Consider the following 17,370-nt stretch of genomic DNA (forward strand, 5'->3'; position numbering starts at 1 on the left):
AAAATTGTTTTCAGCAATTTGAAGTGATGTTACGTCCTGGTACCCCCAAATCCCTGCACCATAGAGAGCAATTCTTCTGTATTTTGCCACATAAATACTGAGCATAATTCCAGGCTGTTTTTTACCCAGTTTATTTGCGAAGTTTATGACAGCCGCGATCGATCGCTTAAAAGCTAGGGTCCTATTTTTCACTTCCGGGCCCCAGGCGCCCGAACTTTCAATTACAACCCCCAAGTATGGGAATGTTTTGGTATGTTCTACTTGGAGGCCTGCCGCTTTAAGTTGTTTGCACCTGCCACCGCCTTTACCACAGCACATCACAAAAGACTTCTTGGCGTTGATTCTAAGGCCTCTATCCTCCATAAATTCTACATACTTAGTTAGTGCCTTTTGTGCGCCCACCTTAGTCCTAGCCATCAGCACTGCGTCGTCCGCATACAGGAGGGAAACTATCTGCTTATTGCCATACCTTGGTGAGTCGATGTTACTGGCCACCAATTCCTTTTCTAGACTGTTCGTGTATAATGAGAAAAGTAGTGGGGCCAGCACGCAGCCTTGTCTCACCCCCTTCTGTATGAGGAAGGACCCCGTGCATTCCCCCCCCAATCCGTACCTTACTTTAGCCGATGCACTTGAGTATAATTGTCTCAAAAAAAGGACAATAGCTGGGTCCACATTCATCTCCTCTAATATTTCCCAAAGTTTTGTGTGCACTACGCAATCGAAGGCAGAGGAGAGGTCGACAAATATTGCATACAAGCAACCATCTTTGGCCCCGGTATACTGCCCTTGTAGCAATACAAAATTTAAGACCTGCTCAACCGTGCCCATCCCTGGATGGAACCCATATTGTGCAGGGGTTAAAATATCGTGTTCCTCGGCCCACGTCTGTATTTTAGCCAGGACTGCTCTCCCTGCAATTTTCATTAATGAGTCCAGGAGAGATATGGGTCTGTAGTTTGATGGGCTTTCCCTATCACCCTTTTTAGGTCTCGCCTGTCGATGCGCATGCGCATCGAGCAAGGCGAGAGTATTGCGAGTTATCCACTCTTTATCCACACTGCAAGGAATCGTGGCGATTCCTTGCAGTGCCCGTGACTTTTAAGGTCAATGCGCATGCGCATTAAGCTTATGCGCATGCGCATTGACCTTAAAAGTCACGGGCGCGTGCATGTCCGTCTTTGTTTACCCGCTCCGCCCCCTCCCGCCGTGTCGCCTTGCCTACTCTCTTCCACAGCCTCCCCCAGCTCCGCCCCCTCACTACTTGATTGCACGGCCGCTAGGCCGTGCCTCCCCTACTCTCCTCCCCCCTCCTCCCCTGCCTGCCTGCCGCTAGCTGAGTCCTAGCGTTGGCTGAACATCCCGTGATTTTGGACAAATCCCTTAATCTTGCTGTGACCTTGTTTCTACTTTCAGCGCGGAGGCTTATTTCTAAACATGTTCACACTCTCGACGTCTGAAACGGGTGAAACAGGACTATGAGATTGCAAGATTTCTGCGAAAATTGGTAGTCTTAAAGAGCTCTGCCGCCCACTTTAAAACACATTCAAGACCTCACTAAGTGAGAGGAGACCCCACTGTTCCTCTACCACGAGGCATCAGACCTTTAAGACCGCAGCGTTCTTTCTGTTCGAGTGAACGCAGACCCTGTACAATACCACTCGTACGAGTCACAACCCAGCCTACTATAATCGCGCATCGTTGTGTGACACGTTCCGTGAATTCCATTCCCCGAATCTGTTGCGAAATACTACAGCCCACACTTTACCCGTGTTGTGACTGACTAGTTTTAATTTATTGCGGTGCCCATTTCATTTACACTATTTTTGTTCTGAAGTGTCTGCCATTTATTGCAGTATTGTACCTCTACCTGCACTTTGTACGCTTCTGAAACCTGCACACATATCACTTTTCCTCCTATAATGTACCGATTGCTACTTCATGTATTTTTGCTGCTCACCATTGTCACTATTCATTCACGCAACTCAACGTTGCCTTCCTTCACCTATAATTTTCTCCTCACGCATCCTTAATGCTCCCATCGAGACGCGCCCCGCCAACCCACTGCAAAGTCCGCGCTACCAAAACCAACAAACAAACTATCACCCCCGCATCGCTCTCCGTACTCTGGCCTCAGCAACCCCCTTCTCCACCCCCACCAGTCCCCTCGGCTAACTTGGTAGAGATGCGGCCCCGCCCGGGCTCCCCCCTCCCAGGACTTCCTCCTCGCATCCCTGCCCCCTCGCGCTGCTTCAACCCCTCCCCTGGCCACGGCACTTTATTAGGGGCCTAACCCGACGCACATGCCCTTGTGCGCACCGTGGCAGCCTCGATCTATCTCGCCCAATGTCCTATTCTTGCCCCATTGGGCATCCTCCTCTTCTCGCTTGCCTGGCCCCTTCACCCCGCCCCCATTTGGACATCCAACGACGTTGTGTTGCTCCTTGCCTCCCCCCCACCCCCTTATCTCTCGCTCCCTGCTGTGCCTGGTGGAGCAGCCTCAGCTCCCCCCCCCCAATCGCCAGCCCGTATATCGGCCGTCCTCCTTGTTCTCCTCCTAAACATTCCTTCCTGCTGATGCCCCCCTTTTCCTTGTTAAATCGCAGTCGATGTCCTTGCTACACATGGTCTCATCCGTCGTAAAGGCAGCAGCTGAACAGAAAGTAAACCAGTTTGGACCTTGCTCATTCCGGAGACCCCAACAGCAAGTATGTGGCTTTTTGAGGGGCTAAAGACGAGACAAGGAGTCAGCCTTACGATGTTATTCAGGGTCACATAACATGTGATGTCACTTGCGCTAACCCTGGCATGTTGGTAAATTGCTGTCCATGGCTGGGCACAAAGGAAACCCTCCCCAGTTCCGATACTCATGAGCATCCGAAGATATTTGAGATGGAGGTGTATCTGCAGGGTTTTATCCATTTGAATTTGTCAATTGTGCAAAATTTTAAATGTGATGGAACAAAATGGAGTTCCATGTGCATGCCGCCTGACGCCAGTATAAGAATGCTACCCAGTCACAGGTAATAATAACAATTCCTATTTATAAAGCACAAACATATCGCCCTTTTAAGGGTTTCAAAGCGCTGGGGGCGGTCAGGGAGATTTAGTGAGCTATTCCCAGAGTCACAAGATGCTGAGCTGCTGCTGGTGAACAAACCGTGAGCCCTGTGCTCCGGAGTCAGCCGCTCTGGCCGCTGCACCACACCTCTCCCATATATTCAGTACACATTTTACCTTAGCCCTGAGGAAACCAAGCATTGAATGACAAGGGGTGGGACATCCAACTTTCGACATGAACAGAAAAAAGTAAGCAAAACTCCAAACTTGACCATTTGTAGTATTGAAACGTAATGTATTAGAATACACAATGCGTGTATCTAATTTGCTCCCACCATTAGTATCCAATTCATTTTTACACCTAAAACTATTAAAATCATTATTTTTGAAGTACACCTTTTTTTATTTAACAAGTTAAAAACACAGGTAAATGTATACACCCAGAGTTGCACAATATAGCACACATCTGAAGTAGTGGGCAGAATGGCTCAGTGAGTTGAAAGTTCATGGCTGAACCAGTTGCTGTTCTGTTAGCCACAAGTACAAATCCAGGTCTGGGCAACTCAAGCTTCCGGGCTTTTGAGGGTTGGTAAAGTGAGTGCCATAACACTGGATAATAATTACAATAACTGTTAATTACAGTGGTTACAAGCATCATTTGTGTGGTACGAGGCGCTATACCAAAAGAAACTATTTATTGCAAGTATATAAACAATAGCATTTGACTGTCATTGTAAGTCTCTTGCTGGAGCTACAGTCCCAACAAAAAATAAGCCTTTCGGCAGTCCGATGTCCCAGCTGCGTCTAGCTTGCTTTCTGTGACCAGACACACGTTTTTTGGCTTTTATTGAGTTATCCCCTCTGCTCTTGAACATTGTAAATCGCACCCTCTCTTCTATGGGTGCTAAGTGCTATATCCTGTATTTTTCTTCTTCATATATGACTTTGTTTCTATCACTGTGCTGCTCTCTGCAAATTTATAAAGCGCTCTGATACCCGTCAAGTTTGCGCTATAAAAAACGATCAAATAAATAAATACTTGCATGAAGTCCGTGTTTTAAATCTAGCGACTGAGATGTATTTTCTATTTTGTTTAGTTCATTTCGTGACAAAAACGTTACGAGTCATTGCCTGTGCGACTTCTTTTAATCTTGCAGAAGCAAGGCTGCACCACGCCACATCTTGTTCCTCTTTTACCCACTCTGACACTGTCCCGGGACCGTCAAAACCAGTTTGCCCAGTTTGGAAAGCTTCACTTCAGTGCTTCTCTCCTCTACCTGCATATCAACACGGTGGTGTGAGGGGGTGTGGTGTCGGGAGAGGTAGGCTGGGGGGAGGAGAGGTGTGTTTGTGACAACTCCCAGGGCTGTGCACAAACGCCTTTCATTTGCTCGGTTACCAACAATCCCATAGCCAGCTACTTAAGTGTCCAGGGAAGGCAACACGCAGGGCCGAAAGCTGCCGTTATTATCCGTAACGACCTCAGAGGGGACCTCTCAACATTACTCACAGAAAGGCAACACGCTTTTATTCCACTAATTGATGCTGCCTTTTAATGAATACAAACTAACAAAAGTAATAGAAAAGGAACAACTGTGTGATGTGATACTCTGCAATCTTTTCGCTGATGCGCACAGCAACTCTGAGTGCAGTCTCTTTCAATCGCTGACACACACAGCACGTTCCCATCTAATTGTGTGTATACAGTACAACATATTATATCCTATGTCTTCATTAACAATATAGTGTATCTGTACTGAATATATATCCAGCATTTCAGACTGCATTTCAGAGCTTTTAAAAATGTTTATGGCTTTTTTTTTTTGAAATTCTTTAGCATTGGCTACAGGAAACAAAAATGCTAAAGATTTACAAAAAAAACCCATAAACAATTCTAAAAGCACTAACTCTAATGCTGCGAGACCTATTGCATTTTCAATGCTTGTTATAGCTGGGAATTATCACTGATTCTGCCCATGTTTTAATGAAGCCTTTGGCACAACATGCACCCAAGACCCGCAAACAAAGTGGGGCCCATAGATCAATATTCATCTTGTAAAGATCACTGGGGATCCCGTCTGGTACCGGGGCTTTATTATTCTGAGTTGAGCTTATGGCCGTTTGTATCTCCTCAAGGGTAAACTCAAGTGGAATCGGGAGAAAATTACTCTATGTTTGCGATTCCCCCTGGCAGCTGCTATAGACATTGGAAAAAAAGAAAATTCTATCCAGGATTTTTCGTCAATGGCTATTTCCATCCTAGCCATCTCTTTGTTGTTGAGAAAAGGTGTGTTGACTACCTGCCAAAATAATTTCGCATCTTTACTCTCAGCGGCCTTCAATAAATCCTGCCATGCTTTATCTTTAATTGTTTTCTTTCGTTGGCGCCTAGCTAGATTATATGCCTTCTTATGTGCCATTATTTCCTCGTGATCCCTCGGTTTTTTACTTAATACTAACTTAAGGGCCGTATTCGCCTTTTGCATTGAGAATCGAACCAGCCCTTAGTTTTATTACTTTTTTTGGTACAGGACCTAGTTAGGACACTCTGCATAGTAGTAGTGATGTTACTAAATGCCTCCAGAATTTCCTCATTTGATGACTTCTCCTCTAAACATACCAATATGGGAACCAAGGCATTTTCCACTATTTTATTAAAAGTTTTTATTTGGTCTACCGAGCTCCATTTCAGAGCGAGACCATTTTGTCGTGCAACTACTAGATCTTGCGACCATACAAGGGTCTCAATAGTGGAGGTACTTTTATTTCCTGGGACACTAACATGCATTTTCAAAGGCAAATTGTCGCTCAGTCCGATGGTAGGAATCTCATACTTGACCACCCGACCGGCAAACCTGTTTGGCATGATAATATAGTCAATGACTGAGTGAGACCCCCTTGCTAAAAAGGTAGAGGCGAACTCCATTTTAGGGGAGCACAATCTATTTGCGAAGCCAAGGTCGAAGTTGGCCATGATGTTATTTAATATTTCCCCTTTCTCATTATGCTGAACGTGACTCCTACCCGCAGTCTCACCCACCCCATATTCCTGAAACCCACATGTTTCACTGTCACATAGGTTTAAGTTAAAATCACCTACCCAAGCCCATATTAAATCTTTCCCATTCACACTTTTTATGCCCCTTAATTCACGTGTCAAATTTGTTAATACTTCCGTAAAGTCGGAGTTCTTAATATTGTTATAAAAATTAACCACAACCAGTACATCAGAAGAATTTAGTGAGATAGTGACCAATTGAAAATAATGTGAGCTTGTTCTTCCCAGGGTAATTCTAGCGTTCAAAAGGTTGGAAACATATACGCATAATCCCCCCTTATGCCTACCATGGCTAGAACGTACCGCTGGGACATGGAAGGTTCTAAATCCGTATAGATGTATTTCAGTTAAAACCCAGGTCTCCTGAACACAAAAAATATCAATGTTATTAACAAATTCTCCCCACGCTGTTTCTTGTACTTTGTTCACTATCCCACACACGTTCCAGGACACTACACTAACTTGACTACCTGTTGTTCTGGTGCATTTTGGTTTTGGTCAATTTTTGTCTATTTCAAAATCAGACATACAATACATTGTGTCTTGTAATATCGTGGGATTCAAGGGCTCGATACCAATCTTTGGTCTCACATTCAGGTCTAATTTAGATGCACTGTGATCCCCCCGTATCTAATAAAAGCTCAGACACTTTGCTCATAGGAATAGGAGAAGAGAAAAATAATTCCTCTCTTGTTTTACAGTTTTTCGAGCACTCACATGTGCTTCCTATTTGAAGAGCAGATGGATTTAGTCATTCGTTTATATCTAAGCCTGAGAGGGGTTCAAATAAGTTGTGTAAAGGAATGTTCCAGTTTTATTTATTTATTTATTTTAGACATTTGTAAAGCGCGACTATCACCATTGCAGGCATCCTGGCGCTGAGAGATAAAAGAGACCGGAAAGACGCGGGCTATCAGGGGAATAGCCAAGTTTTAATCCTCCTTCTGAACGGGAGGAGTTCACTGATGTGCCTAATCTCGATGGGGAGAGTGTTCCATAGTCTGGCGGCACTCACTTCGAAGGATCTGCCACCGGCTCTGACCTTCCTGAATCTGGGAAAAACTACCAGTTTAGCGTCAGAGGATCGAAGCTGTCTGGAGGGAGTATACCAGGCAAATTTAGATTGCAGAGGAGCTGGGCCAGCTCCATGGGGAGCCCTAAAAACTATACAGAGGGCCTTAAAATGGATCCTCTGCCTTATGGGAAGCCAATGCAATTTTGCCAGTGCGGACGCTCCGTGAGAACTTCTCGGAAGCCCCAGAGCCAATTTAGCAGCAGCTGATTGGACCCTCTGGAGCCTGTCCAGCAGGAACTCAGGGGACCCGAGCAGGAGGGCATTACTATAGTCCAACCTGCTAAGGATGGTACATCTGACCACTTGAGCGCGGGCATAAGTAGGTATGAGGGGCAGGACTTTCCTTAGGGAGCGAAGGATGGCAAAGCAACAGGCAGACGTTTTTTGAACATGCGTCTCCATGCTGAGCCTCTGATCCAACATGACCCCAAGGTTGCGAACAGATTCCACCGGCCGTACAATAGCCCTAGTTCCGGGGGCCAAAAATTAGTTGGGAATGGTTGGGGAATCCTAGTGCCTGCACTGAAAAGCACCTCCGTCTTTCCTGCATTAAACTGAAGGGAGTTATCCTTCAGCCACCTAGATGTTTCACGCAGACAATTGTGTAGAACCTCCAAGGAAGTTGAGTCCTCGCCTTCCAGGGAGAGGATCATCTGCGTGTCGTCGGCGTAGTTCACAATCCTGATGCCGAAGCTTTTAATGAGAGAGATCAGAGGTCTAAGGTAAATATTAAAAAGAATAGGGCTGATTGCAGAGCCCTGAGGGACTCCATGTGATACCAGGGAAAAGGCTGACTGGAAAGGTGGCATGGAAACTGCCTGCTGCCTACCCTGCAAAAAAGAGTGGAACCAAAGCAGCGCGGTATCTCTCACTCCTGCCTCCCACAGCCGCCGCATTAGGATCTTATGGTTCACCGTGTCAAAGGCAGCAGACATATCAAGCAAGATCAGGAACGCTGCCTGTCTTCTGTCTGCACGCCTTTGAAACTCGTCCATAGAGGTGATGAGAGCTGTTTTGGTCCCATGGGCAGGCCGAAAACCAAATTGGTCCCCATCTAATAATAGATGGCGTTCGAGATGGTTGGAAAGAGTGTTGCTGACCAAACGCTCAACTATCTTGGCGGGGAAAGGCAGCAGGGAGATGGGCCGATAGTTCTTAGAACAGTCAGGGTCTAAGGAGGGCTTCTTTAACAAAGGAGAAACTAACGCCCGTTTCCAATGAATTGGGACAGTACCAGTCACCAAAGATTGGTTGCAGATTTGGTGAAGAGGGGGGAATAGTTCATCCTCAAATTCCTTCCAAATTTTGGGAGGCACCGGATCCAAAGGAGAGCCGGAAACGATCCCTCTGGCTAACTCAGTGAAAACCTCATAGGTAAGTGGAGGGAACGCAAGTAACATTTCACTTGTAGCCGAGGCAAGGACAGCCGATCGTTCTACCGGAGAGACAGAGCTCAGGACAGGTGGGGGGACAAACTCCGGAGGCATGTCCAGATCTTTAAGGATGAGATCGATTTTTTCCTTTAAAAATGCGGCAAGGTTGTCGCAGAGGTCTTGGGACGGGACAATCGCGTTCTTGGAGCACTCCGGATTAGTGACGCTGTTTAGTATGTTAAAAATACTCCTGGAGTTGTTGGTAGTGTTGCAGATCAGCGAGGAATAGTATTCAGCTTTAGAATCTTTAATCAGACTCTTATAGGTAGAGACCTTAGTTTTCCAGAGCTCTTTCGAGGTGTTATTGTAATCGCTTCTCCACCTTCTCTCAGCTTGTCTACATCCTTGCTTTAAGTTTTTTAGTTCATCATTGTACCAGGGGGCAGAGTCTTTGCCCCTGCAGCTACTCATTTGGATTTGTAGGGTGATGATCATTACCAAAAGGAAGAAAAAACCTATTTGGGCGTTGAAGTGAAGGAAAATGCGGGTGATTGTTTATATACTGTCTTGGGGTAGCGAGATGCTGTTTACGGTAGGGAAGTTGGAGGGAATCAGGGCGGCCCAGTGTTGATGGATAGGTCGGGGGCATCATCAGGATTTCAGGATAAAAATAGCTCAAGTTACGAGTTGATACACTACCCTCCTTTCTTCCTGGAAACCAATCACTGATGTGCGTGACTACTCTGTGGTCCCTGAAATTTACTATCACCACATCCCCCTCAATGTCTTTAGGTCGCACACCCACCCAACTGCACCGTCATGTCTCCGTTCAGATATGATGGAAGGGGTCTATTATTCCGCAACCAGTGAATAACTTTATTTTTAAGGCTGATGTTGGATTCTATACCTCCTACTGGCACGACGGGAACTCCAGTCAGGATAATAATGTAGTTCGATGATTCTGGTGGTAAATCTACGTTATTCTTGTGAATTGATTTTACTTGGTTCATTTTTGGTGCCTTCGTTAGGGGAGGATTTCTGGTGACAGAAGTTTTCAGGAGACCTCATTTAACCTTCTCTTTATGTGAGGCTTGCATAGCCACTGGTCTAGGGGGGTTAACCACTTGTGGCAAGGATATTTTCTGTGTTGGATATTTAGTTGCTATGTGGGTTTCCCCTGGGTTGATTTCTTTTGGGGTTTCATGTAGACTTAGAGCTGCTACGATACGATCCATGTTTTCTCCTAACCTTTTGACTCTCTCTAAGAGTGGCACATAGAAGGATTTTAGGAGGCGTTCAATGTCCTCCATCATCCCTAATGCCAACAGAGCTTCTGGCACCAAAGTTGTTTTTGTTTTGAGCGTCCTTCTCTACTTCCTTAGATATCATAGTTGTTGTGATCACGGGTGATAAAGATGTTTTCGAGGAATTGGCCCCTTTTCTAACCCCTCCCTTACTCCTTCTTTTTCTAGGTGGGGAACAGTGTGCTCCCTTATATCTCTTCATTAATTATCTTTTCCTTAGGAACGCTTTCTGCTGTCAACAATTGCGTTTCCATAGGTGTCGCCACCTCCACAAGTAAATTAAATACGGGAGATGTAGCATTTAAGTTGGACTGAGGGGCTATATCTAACACTGTTGGTGAATTTAAATCGATTAGAGAGTTCGATATAGAGGGGGGACCATTGAAAGTAATATCCTCATTTATTTCAATGATATGTGGAGGGGGTGATCTATCTTGAAAGATTAGAGGGATGTTTTCAGTATTAAATAGCTCTGGATCTGTATACGTTGGTAATGAGGTGTTATTTTGTGAAGCTAGAGTTGGTACCTCTTTCTTGGCCAAAATTTGGGGCTTATTTTTAAGGAGTTCAATAGAGAAGCGGCCCTCGGCACGTTTCTCGGCCAGCGCAATTTCCCTATCTATTTCCTTGTTTGCCCTGGGAAAGTACTTATCTAGAGGTCCAAGTATGGAAACCCCTACAGTAGGGGGTAATGAATTCTCCACACGTATAGACATCCTAATAAGGAATAATCAAATCCAATACAGGTTAGCAAAAAAACTCCAAATAGTCAAAATATCCAGATAGCAGTAGATAATAAGTCAGTCACCAAAACAGCTTACTTGTTGCGGAGTCGTAAGGACAAGGTAAAGTCATAGAAAAAATGTTAGGGGGCGGGCCCGGCCCAGCCTCCTGCAGCCCCTGACGGCCACAGACGGCCCGCCCTTTGCCCGGCGCTCCCGCGCAGCGTGGAAGTATTCCTGTTAAATAGGTGTAAATGGCGTCCAGGGGGCGGGGCAATCAGGGGGCGCAGACCAGATGACAGAGGTCAAGTAGGGACTCCTGGGAATGCGAGTCCCTGCAGCGCTCCACCCCTGATGCACTCCGACCTCTCTCCCCAGGCAGGCAACGATGGTCCTGGGCGGTAGTTCTCCGAACCGCGCAGCGGCACCCGCGAAGCGGGTGCGGCAAGTCGTGAGTTCGTGAAGGCAAATCCTGGTCAGAAGTACAGTGTCCCAGATACGGGCTCTAACGCGTTTCAAATGTTCCCGCCAAGGCCAGGGATTACGATGATACTTAATGGGTTTGGCGTCCAGGGGGCGGGGCAATCAGGGGGCGCAGACCAGGTGACAGAGGTCAAGCAGGGACTCCTGGGAATGCGAGTCCCTGCAGCGCTCCACCCCTGATGCACTCCGACCTCTCTCCCCAGGCAGGCAACTATGGTCCTGGGTGGTAGTTGGCAAGTCGTGAGTTCGTGAAGGCAAATCCTGGTCAGAAGCACAGTGTCCCAGATACGGGCTCTAACGCGTTTCAAATGTTCCCGCCAAGGCCAGGGATTACGATGATACTTAATGGGTTTGGCGTCCAGGGGGCGAGGCAATCAGGGGGCGCAGACCAGATGACAGAGGTCAAGTAGGGACTCCTGGGAATGCGAGTCCCTGCAGCGCTCCATCCCTGATGCACTCCGACCTCTCTCCCCAGGCAGGCAACGATGGTCCTGGGCGGTAGTTCTCCGAACCGCGCAGCGGCACCCGCGAAGCGGGTGCGGCAAGTCGTGAGTTCGTGAAGGCAAATCCTGGTCAGAAGCACAGTGTCCCAGATACGGGCTCTAACGCGTTTCAAATGTTCCTGCCAAGGCCAGGGATTACGATGATACTTAATGGGTTTGGCGTCCAGGGGGCGGGGCAATCAGGGGGCGCAGACCAGGTGACAGAGGTCAAGCAGGGACTCCTGGGAATGCGAGTCCCTGCAGCGCTCCACCCCTGATGCACTCCGACCTCTCTCCCCAGGCAGGCAACTATGGTCCTGGGTGGTAGTTGGCAAGTCGTGAGTTCGTGAAGGCAAATCCTGGTCAGAAGCACAGTGTCCCAGATACGGGCTCTAACGCGTTTCAAATGTTCTGCTGTCCAATGATGTTCTAAACTATCTTTTTAAATGCTGCAGATTGGGTGCGCCTGTTTGCCCACAGTCCCTGTTCGCTAAAGAAATGCTGATAAGTATGTTCAGAGAGGATGCTCTTACTATTGTCCATCTCCTTTGAAGGGTGTCACTTTCTACTCCGTGGCCAGCCTGCGAAAGTATGACATTCCTGCACATGCAATAATGGTTTTGCAGCTTCGTGTTTTTCATGTACTGACATGTCACCCACCTAACCAAGGCCAGGAGGCTACGGTGGTACAACAAATTCGTTTTCAATGTTGATATGGGCTGCCCAAAGATGTGAGGATGATGACAAACTAGTGAGAAGTATGAGCTTGCTTCCAACCTCATATGACAGGCCCTTACTTCACTGCTGATGTGCAACTATTTCTCACAGTTCCAGATAAGGTTCTGCATCTAGACACTAGGTGGCAGGAGTGTTCAGAGCATGCAGATCATGAACATTTCTTGAGCTGTAAAGTAATTGTGGATTAGGGAGAGGAATAACTTCCAGATGTCCTCGGGGTAAAATAAACTTCTCCGTTGCACTTACGTCTACACATTGCAGACTCCTTTTGGCTCATTGGCCATCAAAGACTGACCCCTCGTGGTTGCTGGTTGAAATGCATTGCAGGATGGATGTCACTGCTGTTTGCTAGTGTCTCACAGCTTTTACCAGGGATTAGATAAAATGAAGCTGAATGCGCCACCAAAACAGGTGGCTCTAGTGGAACTGAAACAGAGGGAAGGTGGGAGATTCCTCGTGTGTTCTTACAATGTGAGCTACTTTAATTCTGCAGAGAAATAATCTTCCTAGTTACTTGGACATGCTCTGAAATAAAGAAGCACAATTTCGCTGTTTCTTTTCAAAATATACACCGTAGGAAATTCACCCCCAGCATTTGGTTGAACAGGATTGTTGAAATATTGGGCTGTGTCACACATTTTTCCCGGGTACCCTTGGTTTGAGTCCAGCTCTGCGGGCTGTGTTAAGCTATACCCATTGAATTGACTGTGCTTTCAGTCTGACCCTTCGAAGCACACTAGGCTGGGTGTGGTGGCTTAGTGGACTCATGCGTCCACTATAGGGGCCTGTGTTCGACCTCGTGGTCACAGGTCCATATCCCAGCCGGTCCACTCAGCCTTTCAACCTTCTGAGGTCGATAAAATGAGTACCATTGAGTTGGGTAAAAATACAAATCAGCGTCAAGATACCTTTCTGGGTGAACTTGTACTTTACAAATACACGTCATGTTACTAGTGACGGTGTCTGGCAGGTTTTACATGCACCAAAATAAAGGCAAGAAGCTCGCAGAGCCTCGTTATAGTGTTTATTTATTTTGAGTTATTCCGGATTTTTTAAAGTGCAAATAAACTCAGGAGTGCTTTACAGAGATATATGTTAATCGTAAACTAGCGCTTTACCTTCACATTAGTCATTCCAGTTTAAATTTCCATATGTGACCCGACATTAATACCCTTGTGATCAGAAAAGAGAACAATATAGTGCAATGATGACGTGTTGTGGGCAATATAATGAAGTGATTGTGAAGCAATTATCAAAGTGGAAGTAGGGGATGGAGGAGCGGGGCAGAGAGGAAAGAAAGGGTGGAAAGGGTAGAGGAAAGGACAAAAAGGGGCAGAAGTTATCCTTTGATGAAAAATTGGTGATTCTTCCAAGTTCTTTAGAAGTAACCATGGCTACAGGAGTGGGTTACGCTTTGTGACAACACTTCGAGGTCCCTCTGATTGCTAATAGGAGATTATTTTACAACGTAGTTTGGGTGAAAGATTTGCATCCCTGAACCTCAAGATGTGTGTTGCCTGCACACGACACAACAATATATTGACCCAATTATCTTTTCATGTAGGTATCCCCAATGTATTGGACAACTGCCCGAAGGTGCCAAACCCTCTACAGACTGATCGTGATGTTGACGGAGTGGGTGACGCCTGCGACAGCTGTCCCGAAGCCAGCAACCCGACACAGGTGAGAGAGCAGAATGGATTGAGACAGCGCTTAATATGAAAAACCTTAAGTGCCACGACCCAGGGTATTTCATCGGAGTCCAAAGCTGCCTAATGCCAGTGCCACTGTTACCTACTAACAATCAATTACAAACAAGTGCAACATACTGAACTGTTTCTGGTCACCTCTAAATACAAGAATGGCCCTGAAGTGCTAGTTTGTTAATTAGAAAAATATATATGTTAAATTATTAAAGGTTTCATTGATGTGCTCTGCAAATAAAATAGACTCACAGCCCCATCTTGTGGAGGACTCTCATAAATACTATGTGCCGGTGACAAGCATCCGTACACACCGGCACAAATTAAGCACTAGCTTGAGGGACTATGAAATGCCACTTCTGCCTGAGGTCTGTCTGCCTCTCAGTTCCAAAACGCATCCAAAATTATTACTGGCCAATTGGTGCCGCTGAGACAAGGTGTCTATATGCTCCCCTCCCTTAACCCCTTCCTGTACAAACCACTGGGTGCCACTGGTATTTACTCCCCCCAAAGAAAAAGTCTCATTCCTTGCCATAGGTCGAGAGGCCACTATGTGCCTCTACTCCACCAATGCATGTCTGCTCTCAGCCTCTCAAACTTGAATCAACAGTGAACAGTCACTGGATACTTGTTAGTAGATGTCATTGTTGCGGCGGGACCAGTCTGCTCTCTTCCCTCATGCAGTGTGTATTGTGGCTGACTCCTGGGTATCCCTGAGCATAGCATGCTATTTATCTTGTTGCCCCCTAGACTCCAACAATTGATTTTCACTGAAAGGCCATTCGGAGTCGCTTCTATATCGATGTGTGTCTGCACTCTCCCTGAAGGCCCACAGCCAATGTTACATTAATACAAGCCACTTGATGTCACTGAGCAAGTTGTAGCTGTTTGTTCTTTTCACTCAGCCAGTACCACACCAAGACTGACGACGGCAGTCCTTGTGGCAGTTGTTTGAATACAGCTCCGCATCACAGAGACACTGACTTGACAGTAGTATCAGCCCATACAGCTCTGGCAATAAAACTGTATTCTCTTTGTTCTCCAGTAATGGATCTTTCATAGATTCACATGCTTCAATCATTCCCTGTTGTTGAAGTGGGAGATATATAGAGATATGTTACTGACGTAAAGGCTTTATGGCCTTCCCAAGCCATGTTTAACATTACCCTGCTTTTCTAGTTGCACTGTGGCACTCCCACTTCGACGACAGGGAATGATTCAAGCATGTGAATCTTTGAAAGATCCAATACTGGAGAACTACAGTTACAGGTAAGTAACTTATTTTCTTATTTATCGATAGATAGCCTCCAAACCTTGTCTCGTTTGGCTTAACCATAAAGCCTGAAAAATAAAAGTCACCTTTATGTACCTTTGCCTGCTGGCCGCGATAGATAGGATTGCCTAATCCAAGTTTAGATTACATAGCAAATATAACCTATATACAAATATCCAATTATTGGTTTAGCGCTCCATACCTGTCTCAAGAACTTTCTAAATAAGCCTATTGTTGGCAGAATTTAGAACTGGGAAATAGGAAATTTTAAAAAGGGCCTGTCTAGAATCACATATATTTGCTAAGTGAGGAGACAGGATTCAAAACCATCTTTCCTGGATGCCAATATTTGTAGTGCTGCCAGAGACAGTAGCTCTCAGTTATAAAGGGGCTTTTCAGTAGCAGCCTTAGGGAGGTGGAACTTCCTGTGTGAGAGGATTGTAAAAGAGTAGAAACCGGATGGAGGCCTTTAGGAAGGTTTTACAAAGATAGTCAGACAGAAATAGCAACTCCATTACACATTGAAGCTACAATATATATTTATCACATTGTAGACTTTATATAGCACTGTATACTACTCAGGAGCCCTCAAAGCGCTCCTATTCACATTGAGTTTCTGCTGCACTTTCGGCAGAGAACTTGCATGGGTGTGGGTCGCAGTTTCGTCTGCTGGGTATGTTGACTGACTTGCATAATGTTTAGAGAGGTGCTCTAGACATGATGTGTTAAATGTCGCTGCAAATGATCATGATGTCTTACAGGTGTCGCACAAAGTGTGACAATAGGCCCATTCTAGAGCACAAGTGCCTGCCATTTTGTTTTTAGAAAGGAGCCTGTCAATATTAAGGCTCCTGGTTTTATATATATTTTTGGTTTAGCAAAATAAAAATAAAAAATGAAGGTGAAACTCGTGCATTTCCAGACTTATTTAACCAATAGATGCACACTCATATTTGAAGGCCTGGCAGGTTTCAGTGAAATTAATATTGCTAGATGATGAGTCAATACAGTTGTATGAAAATATACATATTTTAGCAACAACCTTGGGCACGTCTACAACTGTTCCAAGCTTTATTAGGAAAGCTTTTTTTCCTTTTTTAAAACTCCTTAACATGTCAGTCTGCACAGATATTGGTCGGACAGTCATAACTGACAGCAGTTAGAATCACACAAAAAAGTAATTAGCATTTTTATCCATATTTAAATATGAATGCCGACAGGAAAATGTTGTCTACAATTATATGTACAAACGGAAAGTTTTTGATCCTTAATCATACTGTTGACCCACCATTGAGTGTGTGTCGCCTGTGTCAAGCCACATTCCCTCTAGGAGTCCACCCGGAAGCAACAACCCCCCTATTGGCAGTCAGTCGATTACTGGTAATCCTCCTTTGCAATGACTGGGTTTTGTGATTCCAGAAACGAACTCCCACATTTCCTTCCAGATGGGGATGATTGAGTCTTCTCTCCGTAACGCTAAATGCAGCCCTCCGGTCAAGCGGTCGGCTGTGAAAGCAAGGCATTTCTAGCTTTAATTCCAGCTCCTGCATTTAAGGGACAAAAGTGTATTATTCTTAGCAAATCATGGCACCTCTCTGAACCTCAGTTTCTTTACCTGGAAAATTAGTGGGTGGGTGATTGAGAGTTGGTTACTTGTCTGCGCGGAGTTCAACCACTGACATCTTGGAGCTAAGACTACAGAAATTCCACAAACCGAATAAACAGCACCATCTGAGATAAGAAAATGGAAGCTGCCAACTCACAGGAAAGATTATGCCTGAGAGCGTTTTGAAAAGCTGAATGGTTACCTTTCTGACAAAGAGCAATGTGAAGCAGATTCCAGCTCTACAGAGTCAGAACCGAAGAGGCAATACCTTCCAGACTCTGGCAGGGAACTGGATAACCTCAAGATTAAATGCTGCACAAGAATATATTGATGTGGGTTTGTGTGTTTCTAACTGGCTGTTATGAGGCAGAGTCAAGTACACCGTGCAGAAACATACTGCTCATTCTGTAACTCACTTTCCTCCTCAGCCCCTGTGTGGCAGCATCTAAAACTGCTCTGATATCTACATCAAGCTTTCCCATGACCTGGTGTG

At 45.7% G+C, this 17,370-nt stretch overlaps 1 protein-coding gene across 1 annotated transcript in view; it reads left to right on the forward strand.

Annotated features, from left to right (window-relative positions):
• The window catches only part of THBS3 (thrombospondin 3), a 189,301-nt gene that overhangs the window by 107,847 nt on the left and 64,084 nt on the right, over positions 1-17,370 (forward strand). Inside the window, exon 15 of the mRNA XM_078671378.1 lies at positions 13,860-13,978. Coding sequence (XP_078527504.1) covers positions 13,860-13,978 — 119 coding nt within the window. The remainder of the gene's footprint in view (positions 1-13,859; positions 13,979-17,370) is intronic.

The sequence above is a fragment of the Lissotriton helveticus genome, chromosome 12 (genome assembly GCF_964261635.1).
Source record: "Lissotriton helveticus chromosome 12, aLisHel1.1, whole genome shotgun sequence".
NCBI classification, from domain to species: domain Eukaryota; kingdom Metazoa; phylum Chordata; class Amphibia; order Caudata; family Salamandridae; genus Lissotriton; species Lissotriton helveticus.